Raw genomic sequence first — 9,970 nt, 5'->3', positions numbered from 1 at the left:
GTAAAGACATACCTCACAGGAAGGGGCTGCACTATAGGTTATACAGTAATGGGAGGGGGTGGTCTAGGGGCATACATGCAACAGGAAAAGGAGGGATAGGGACTATACATGTGACAAGATGGGCAGATCCTAGAGTCAGGATGGCAGCTTAATTTTGACCTATTCTCTGGATCTCCATAGGAACCTTTATCCATAGGGTATAAACCCCACCTAGAGGAACCAAGCTAATGGTTGTAAGCTTCAAGAAGTAACCCATTGTCTCCAACAGCAGGGAGCAGGCCCATCCTGTGGTGTGGGGAGACAGCAGTCTGCCTCCAGGGAAGATGTCTAAGAAGCTGACCTCCCTCCACAAGTCCCCCTTTGTTTTATATAAAAAATTCAAAAGCCACATGGGCTATATGGTTATTTTCTATACATTAAAAGTTGTCCAGACAAAACTTAATGATCCAATTGATGCAGCCAAAAATTCAGGCTTACAGCTAACATTTTGAATCCAGACACTGGGGGTAATGTCCCCTAATGACCATCTGCTGTTGGAGGAAGGTATGATAGAGGCTGGATATCAAGGCGGGAAGAAAATGAGCAAATAGGAATGTCTGCTTCCATAGGGAGAATGAATCAACCATGTGCTCACTTTAAGACAGCACAGCTATAAGGGAGAAACTATGGAAATGATAGACAACCGCAGGAACATGTACCTGGACCATATCTCCAACTACCGGAGTGGCAGTCTTCCAGCCATGGAATACTAGTCTTCCAGATTCCCTCCACACCAGTCAGGGAGTAAGTCCTATTAGGTAGCTTAGCCTAGGGAATTGGGAATTCCATTTACGCATGCCCAAGAGAGCCAGCAAAGGACAAAAGCTGGATTTTCCCGCCGGTGGGCCCACATGAGCGTTATACCTGAAGAAGCCCACCTGGGCCAGGTGACTGCAATTCAGCCAATGGGATCAACCTGAGGTCGTTCACCACACCTCCCCTGGGAACCCTTGAAAAGGCAGGGACCAGAAGGGAGAGGGGCTTTTTGGTCTGGTCTTCGTGGGAGGAGAGAGATTCTTGCGTGACCTGGGGCAGTCTCTGCCAGGCCGCATGGTCAAATGAATCCTAATGGGTGCCGTGTAAAACCTGATGCTTCTTTGAACTTTCATTAAATTCACTTGGATCACGAGCCTGGCTTCAGCATGAAATCTTTCTCGCGCGGAGCCAAGGACTGAGGTTGGGATCTAGTCCCAGAGAGAGAAACCTAACAGTCCCAGTTTTATTTCCCTACAGTGCTAGTATCCCACATTTCCCTTGTCTGCATTATGTTTGAGATTTAATAGCGTCACGGGAGCAACATGGTCTCTCTTCTTATCTCTTAGCTTCCTATAGAAGCAGCACGAAACTGCAGGCATAAAAAATATGATGAGTAAATAATACAGTCAGACTGGAACTTAAGCTATGTGAGATACTTTGAGCCCAAGATGGAGGATCCAACCCTTCCATGCCACTCACCAACTGCTTAATCACATCAGAGCCAGGAGATGCCTCGAGTCTGTCTTTGAATGTATAGAAAATGTCCTCTTTAAGCTGATCAACATCTAATGAAATGTTTCCCTTAAACCCTTGCTAATGTTTCTTAATCAAATCCTTGTCACGCAATGTTACATTATATAGGTAGGGAGTTACACAGAAATCAGTTACATTCCAATCACATTATAACATTAATTCACAAGTCCAAAATCTTGATCTTTCAGCAAAACAACAGTCTGGAGTAATAGTCCAGTCACTATTGTATATAATGTTCATCTTTGATGAGAGTCTCAGAGTTTCTCTTAGACAGCATCAACAATGGAAAAAATGTCTCAACAGTCAGCAATCGCCATTCTCAGGAATCTGCCAAGTCTTCTTGACATTTTGGATAACTTCAGTAACAGGACAGGGAGGTCACACACCAGCTTCCCTGCTTTCCTCTGGGCCTTGCTGGCTGAAGAGAAATCCACCGATCTCCTTGGCCTGTGAAAATATAAACAAATAGCCCCTCTCTTAAGGGTGTCAGTGACCTGGAAAAAGAATTATGATTAAGCTTTTCGGATACCTTCGTGTCCTTCATGTCCATCTTTCTCCCAACGTGGTTGTGTCCTTCTGAGGGGAGCCCATCAGCTTTATTCTACAGAAACATAAATGCACTGCCCTTTCTCCCGGTGAGAGATGGACCCGGATCCCAAACGCGGTTTCCATCATCTTGGGATTTCTTAGGATCGGTTTTCTCTGTAGAAGTGAAAATGTGTTTCTCTGCCCTACCTTTGTTTCAAGCTTTTAGTAAGGAGAACTTTTTTTGTTAAATTGACCAAATGAAATTTGTCGCACATAAGATTCCTCTTCTCCTCCTTCTGTTTTAACAATGCAGCTTTTAAAGTATTGCTGGCAATCTCAGTTACCTTGCTTGGTCTTGAACCAGTAAAACAACTAGTTAGACAGCCTTCGTTGTTATGTAAATACTGGCTCCCAGCCCTCAGAGAATTAAGAGAACTGACTAATTACCATACTTTCAAAGACTGAAAAAATTCTCAATAAATTTATTCAGCTGTTCTTGAAGTAACTTACTAAACAGACATTTTTTCCTCCAAGTTCACCGGTAAGGTTACAGGCTCAATTAAGCCCTTTGCTCTTCAGGCTTCTCACACTATATGATTTTACCACCTTGCTATCGTCTCTCTTACTTAACTTCACTCATTCCCTTCACGCTGGCTTTAGTGGAAGTTAATGGAACAGTTTTAGGCCCTCCTGACTGCACTAAAGAAATGACCCCCCCCATCCAAAGTTTAAAAGCCTTTTCGCTTCAATTTCTAATTCCATGTGGTGGCGCTACTGTTTCACCACAAGCGCATTCCTGAAGACCCCTTGATTTAAACCATGGTCAGATTTCTCAAGCACTCTTTCCTGCCAACCATAACTTTTAACTCTAGAAATGCAAGGAAGCAAAAATTGGCTTAAGCGATCTTCCCTTTTTTTAAGTTTTTGGCTCTCCATTATATTTTGATCATAGATTTTTATAATTTATTTTTTAAAAATATTTTTAAATTGTTTTATTAGGGGCTCATAGAACTCCTATCACAATTCATATATACATCAATTGTGTAAAGCACATCTTTACATTCATTGCCTTCATCATTCTTAATACATTTGCTCTCCACTTAATCCCCTCCCTCATGAGCCCTTGATGACTTATAAATTATTATTTTGTCATATCTTGCACTGCCTGAAGTCTCCCTTCACCCACTTTCCCATTGTCTGTCCCCCAGGGAGGAGGTCACATGTAGATCCTTGTAATCAGTTTCCTCTTTTCAAACCACTCTCCCTCTACCCTCCCAGTATCACCACTCACACCACTGGTCTTAACGATATCATCCACCCTGGATTCCCTGTGCTTCCAGTTCCTGTCTGTACCAGTGTACATCCTCTGAACTAGCCAAACTTGCAAGGTAGAATTCAGATCATGACAGTGGGGCGTGGGGAGAAAGCATTTAAGAACTAGAGGAAAATTGTATTTTTCATCGATGCTATATCACACCTTGATTGGCTCATATCCTCCCCTAGAGGGGATCTCCAGTGGCTGACATATGGGCTTTGGGTCTTCACTCTGCAAACCATGGTATATCAGAATTCATCACTGCCTTTATTTCTTCTTCATAATCTTCACCAATAACTCCAGCAACACCTTGAGAATTTAGGTTGGACTTTCCTAATAAACATCTTATTTTGTTGTACATGAGCCAGACAAGAATAACTGAGATGTGAGATTGAAAGAAATAAAAGTTTTGATAACAAAAGAAACCTGCGCAGGGACCAGCCAGCCCTAGACAAAATGTGGCCATCGGCTGGTCCCTTTCGCTTACAGACTTGGTTTTTTATAAGGCTTCATTAGATTGCTATACTGTGAAAGCAGGCTGGTATACAAGCAGAAATTGGGGTTGAACAGTGCGACTAAGCAGGCTGGTACAGAAGCAAAACTGGCCATTAAGCAGCGCGACTGAGCAAGCAGACTTTGAGATTGCACAATTTTCTGGCACAGGATAGTCTTTTGCTGTTTTTTAGGAACAAGGGGCTAGTTGGCCTTTTCTTTCTTTCTTTTTTTTTTTTTTGAAAATGTTATAAGGCCTGAGATTGCACTTTAGGACTGGTGCAGAATGATTGCTTAATATAAAATGGTTCTATTTAGGCTAACAATCACAATTAGTTCTTTGGTAGTGGACACCAATTACTGCTCTTAAAAATTTCTAATTTAATCACAGCTTTTGGCTTTTTCTCCCAACTCTTATCAACTCCAGTATCAATTTGAATTTCTTGAGTACTTAGGTTAAAACTTCCTGATAAAAACTGTATTACTTCTTCTTTTTGGGGGGTGTGTGTGTGAATAATTTTTAATAGGGTTGTTGGAGGTTTTCACAAACACGGCAAAATCACGCAATGCTGCCAGCATTGGATGCAATCCGGGGCCACAAGTCCGCACACTCCTTTGCAACGGTTCCTGTGATGGCCGAACCTTTCATCTCACCTTTATTGTTCACAATGACCCCCGCATTATCTTCGAAATAAAGGAACACACCATCTTTTCTCCGGTAGGATTTCCGTTGCCGTATTACCACTGCAGGATGGACCTTCTTTCTGAGCTCGGGTTTGCCTTTCTTGACTGTGGCCATCACCATGTCACCCACACCGGCAGCGGGCAGTCTGCTTAGCCGGCCCTTGATCCCCTGCACGGAGATGATATATAGATTTTTGGCTCCTGTACAAGAACGAAAACAAGACATGATTCACTCTGGCTTTCATCCCCAAGGTGTATTACTTTTTCAATAAGAGGTTCCTGCTTCTAGAATCAGCAAACTGCTGTGAGGGCTTCTGAGAGCCATCTGTTAGTTAGTCAAAACAACTGCAGGGAGAACAGAGGCTGGGCTTTTGCAAGATTGGTTAGGTCTGGTCTCCTGCTGTGAAGCTGGGTGATACCTGCAGTTTCTCTCTTCTTTGCTCTCTCAGGCAGACACCTTGCCTCCCATGCTTTGCTTGGCAGGGTCTGTATCAAGCTCCTTCCACTATTTCCCCGCTGGGAAGTCTTGGCTAATGAGTTCCCTTCCTACAGCGGGGCAGAGTTCAGGTTCTATTAAACCCACTCGAAGGCCCTGGCCCATGCTCTGACATAGGCCGCAGCCTGCTCTGCCTACACTCTCTGTGAAGATGACCTGTCTTCCCACAACTAAAACACTTTTTTCTAGGTCTGATATAATTTGCCAGTGTAGCTGCCATGAGGTCGGCCTTATATTCCTCTGTCTCTACATTCCTGCATATCCTGAGATAATCTAGCAGAGTGCCCTGTTCCCTGTGGAAGGTATTTTTACAATGCTTTTTGGAGAAATCATAAGATAGCTTATGCACTAAGTCTCTTACTGCCTGGACATTCTTTACACATTTGGAAATAGAACTTTTGGAACACAAAGTCAGCATAGGATTCATCAATCCGCTGTCTTATAGCCATGCAACTCGGCTTTCTCTCTCCTGATGGAATTATCTTTTCCCAGGCACTCAAGCAAACCTCACATATCTATCCTATTATCTGTTGAGTAAACTGTAGTTGAGACTCAACTGTAATATAATTCTCATCCCCTAGTGTTGGATTGGGGGAGGGAATGCGAGCTCACCTTGGGCGCATGGAAGAATTCTGACCAGTTGAGATGCAAAAGCAGCAAAAGGAGTTTATTTGCTTGCTCAAGCTAGGGCTTCCCTCCCTCCACTGCCCAGCACAGTGGGGACCCAGCAGCCAAAGGGAATCAGCACCGAGTTCTTTGTTCGCTGGGCTTTTATGGGGCCAGGGCCAGGGGGCAGTCCAGTGTTGCTGTTCTTTAAATTGATTAGAGAAAACTTCTGGTGCCAGCATTGTCCAGTGGTGGTTGGCAAGCAGTTTCACATGTGTTTTCTTGACTGGTCAATCGGTGGGGGGTGGAGGGCTGGTCACTGCTCCTTGTTGTAGAAAAATTAAATCTAACCCTCTATGATTTTGTAGGACTATCTCAGAAAGAGAGCTTACAGATTTTTCTAGATGCGTTATTGCATCTTCTAGTCTGGCTAAATCCTCATCAGTTAAACTCTAGAGATGGGTCAGCCCATTATTTTGGTTGCTTAGAGCAGCTATTTCTGTGCCCGCTCCAGCAGCGCTAACTCCGAGTAACAGAGCAACAGTTAAAACAGTGACAGAAAAAGAGGACCTGATGCAAGGGGCTTAAGTGGAGAGCACATGCTTTGAGAATGATTGGGGCAAGGTATGTGTGGATGTGCTTTATACAATTGATGTATGTATATGTATGGATTGTGATAAGAGTTGTATGAACCCCTAATAAAATGTTAAAAAAAAAAAAAACAGTGACAGGTTCTCTTTTAACCTTCTGGTAGTGCTGCTTTGACCATTGTAAGCATCCATCTTCCCACGAATGGTAAATAACCCACGGGAAAAGAATTATATTTACACAGAATTCTGTAGCATTGGTGGAGTGTAACAACTTGGTATACAGGCAAGGGGAAGGGTAGGAATTTGAACATATCCAAAAACTACCTTTAGTAGGAATTATCCACTTACTGCTTTGGTTGACCTGACAATTTATATGTATACATGAGGCCTCATGTTTTTTTGGAATTTTTCCCACACACGCTCCAATTCTTTGAACATTTTCTATTGTGAAACTTTTTTTCTTACGGCTATTCCAGTCACAACTTGCATCAGCCTCCTGGACCAAAATTCTGTTTATAGCTAAGGCATCATATTATGGGGTTTCTATACTATAATAAAGCCAACAACTTTTGGTAGCATTTGGGTTAGTACTGTTTAAAGCATTATACGTTGATAATATTAAATCAAACAAAGGAGAACTGAGATAAACCCTGTTCTGCGTGTCTTCTGGACCAGCCGTCGATGTTACAGTATGTAGGACTTTTGGTACTGGGGTGGCTATTATTTCGGAAGGCCCACATTATTCCTCGGATCCAGGTCTCCCAGTGATGTGGATGGTGATTTTTATGGTATTATTGGCATCAGCACTATTACTTGACACAAATTTCATTGACACAGAGTCTTCTTTAGAACTCCATTTCCAGCCACCATCATTGGTGGTTACACAAGCCCATTCAGAACAATAGGGCCATCATGCTTTACTGGAAGACCCCTGCTGCAGGCTACGTCCCCACAACTTTCCTCTGTCAGTGCCCTGAGGCCATGTCATAGGGCACACATGAAACCCCTGTTTCCTCATGACCAGTTTATTATTTAAAGGTGTGCTAAACCCAACATGCCATGCCACTCGGGGGGCGGGACCAATCCTTCTTTCTTGCCAGAGCTGTTCAAGGCTGAAAAATATTTCAAGATACTGCATCGCAGTTATTGGATGTGCCTTACTTACTGTTGCCAGAATGCCACCGGTGACTAAATTTTTTAGAGTCCAGGTGTGAATCTAAGGTTCATGTTGGTTATAGTCTCATTTTCCTTGATAATCGCAGAGAGGAATGCCCAGAGGGCCACAGGCCACAGGATCATGATAGTCTACTGAGGCGCACCCAAAGGGGGTTGGTGGGGTGCTGAGTTACCGTCCACACCTTTTCCAGAGGCTCTGCTAGGCGGGTATGGCTGTGGTGAATCCAGGCAGCTATCCCATCCTCCACCTTTAAGTCTGTAGGGGAGGTTAAAACAACCTGATAAGGCCCCTTCCATTTGGTTTCTAGATTTTTGCTATGGAACCTTCGAACCCAGACCTAATCTCCAGGCAAATGCTCATGTTGACTTGCAGCTGCATTTGCCTGCTCAATAGCATTTTGGTAAACAGCCTGAATGGTAGGTCAAACATTGGCCTGTCTGCTCTGCAAGGCTTGCATAGCCCCTAATATCTCAGCAGGCCTGCATAGAGCAGATTGAATGCTCTAGGGATAATGGGGAGTGGTTTACCATACACAATTTCAAAAGGTGTCAATTCAAACATGGGGGAATTCCGCACACGGAATATAGCAAACGGGAGGAGAGTCACCTAGTTTTCGCCAGTCTTGGAGGCTGATTTGGTCAAAGTCTACTTTAAAGTTCTGTTCATTCTCTCTACTTGCCCAGAGCTTTTTTGGGTTGTATGTACAATGCAGTTTTCAATTTGTCCCCAGAGCCCAGGATAAATTCTGAACGACCTCGGTTACAAAAACAGGCCCATTGTCGGATTCAATTGTTTGAGGCATTCCATATCTTGGAGCTATTTCTTTCAACACCTTTTTTGCTACTATCAGGGCTGTCTCTCTTTTAGTTGGGAAAGCTTCTACCCTTCCTGAAAAAGTCTCAATGAGGACTAACAAGTACTTATAACCATATTTGCCTGGCTTGATCTCAGTGAGATCCACTTCCCAATGTAGCCCAGGTTGCTTACTTCTTTCTCTAGCCCCTTGAAGCATATTTATAATTTTACCTGGTTTCATTTCTTGGCAGACACGGTATTGGCTCACCAGCTGTTCTACAGTCAGTCCTTGGCCTTTGAACTGTAGTTTGGCAGTTTGCAACAATTGTAGCGTCTTTTTCCCCAAATGAGTATCACGGTGTAAGTTATACAGCATCTCTTGCGCCCCACCTCAGCCGGGAGGATAAGATTGTCCTGGGCCTTTAACCATGGCGAGCTCTCTTCAGTTAGGGCTTGCAGCTCTTGTTTGACCCAAAGTTCTTCAGCTGTGTAGCCAGGCACATGTGGAAAGGACCCCTTTCCTGGAAAAGAAAATTGAACAAGGCATACTTGCCCACCTGGTTCTCCAGGTCCATCTCCTTCCTTTTCTTGGACCGCAGCCTTTTGCACCTCCTTGTCTGCGGCACGATGGCCCTTAGCTTCCATGGAGTCTCCTTCTTGATGGCCGGGTGTGTGCACCATTGCCACAGCTTTTGGCAGTGTTACAGCTCCCAGTGGCTGCAGCACCTCAGTCTTATTCTTTATTTCTTTTCTTTTAGCAGTTATGAATCTTTCTTTTTACTGTGAGTACTGATATTCATCCTGGTTGGTGGTGTGGAGTAGTTAAAAGTGTCTTTTTTAGTCTGCCAAGCAGACTTGTTCATTTTAAAGTATATTTGGGCATTTAACTTGGTTAAAATATCTCTTCCTAGCAGGGGTGTCGGGCACTTTGGGATGAGCATGAACGAGTGACTTACTTGACCCACACTGAGGTCCATTTTGCACGTAGAAGTCCATCGGTACCAGTTGGTCGCTGTGACACCTTGCACCCAGCTGGTACGAGACGACAGTTTTTCATTGTCGTGGGTGGGGACCGAGTGCTTTGCCTCTGTGTCAACCAAGAAATCAACCAGTTTCCGATCCATCCAATCATGGTACCCTAAGCTCGGGGAGGGATTCTGAACACCAACCTCCTCATTCTAGGTCCTGCCTTTTTCCCCCTGCCTAAAAATAGGGGACATGCTGGCTTATGAAGATTGGGGCACCTGTCAAACCCGTGTCCATCCTCCTGGCAATGCCAGCACCATATCATTCCTTTCAAAAGCTCTTTTTTGAGACAATCTCTGGCCCAGTGCCCTCTTTCCTCGCAGTAGCTGCACTGATCTTTTCCTAGTCTAGGCCTCCCATTTCTATTAACGCATTCCCTGTTCTCCCTCTTCACTTGCAGTAGCTGCCACTAATACTTGGGCAATTTCCCTTGTAATCTTCCTGGTTTCTCCTGCCTGGAACCTTCGATCTTCCATCCGCTGTCTTTCTTTCCTCTCTTCTGAGGTTTCTCTATTGTTATAGACCTTCACTGCCACCTCCGACAAATCCTTAAAATTTTTTCCCTAGCCTTTCTACTTTCTTTTGACATCTGGTGCAGCTTGATTAATAAAAGCCATTATTACTGCAGCCCTACTTTCCTCTGATGTCAGGTTTATGGGGTATACAGCCTAAAAGCTTCCATGATGCGTTCTAAGAATGCAGCTGGACTTTCC

At 44.0% G+C, this 9,970-nt stretch overlaps 1 protein-coding gene across 1 annotated transcript; it reads right to left on the bottom strand.

The window, feature by feature from the left end:
• Nucleotides 1-4,442: 4,442 nt before the first annotated feature.
• LOC142427598 (large ribosomal subunit protein uL14-like) lies at nucleotides 4,443-9,227 on the bottom strand. The gene is made up of 2 exons (XM_075532795.1): nucleotides 9,188-9,227; nucleotides 4,443-4,768 (listed from the first exon to the last, which is right to left on the bottom strand). Exons 1-2 carry the CDS (start codon nucleotides 9,225-9,227, stop codon nucleotides 4,443-4,445), a joined length of 366 nt encoding a protein of 121 aa, XP_075388910.1.
• Between the last annotated feature and the right edge of the window lie 743 nt (nucleotides 9,228-9,970).

Source organism: Tenrec ecaudatus, chromosome 15, assembly GCF_050624435.1.
Source record: "Tenrec ecaudatus isolate mTenEca1 chromosome 15, mTenEca1.hap1, whole genome shotgun sequence".
Classification (NCBI taxonomy): domain Eukaryota; kingdom Metazoa; phylum Chordata; class Mammalia; order Afrosoricida; family Tenrecidae; genus Tenrec; species Tenrec ecaudatus.
This window is presented reverse-complemented; position numbering and strand designations above follow the sequence as displayed.

Coding starts and splice junctions, on each gene's coding strand:
- LOC142427598 (XM_075532795.1), bottom strand. CDS start 9,227: ATGGACTTCTACGTGCAAAATGGACCTCAGTGTGGGTCAA. Junction 4,769..9,187: donor TGGACCTCAGTGTGGGTCAA/GTAAGTCACTCG, acceptor GTTCTTGTACAG/GAGCCAAAAATCTATATATC.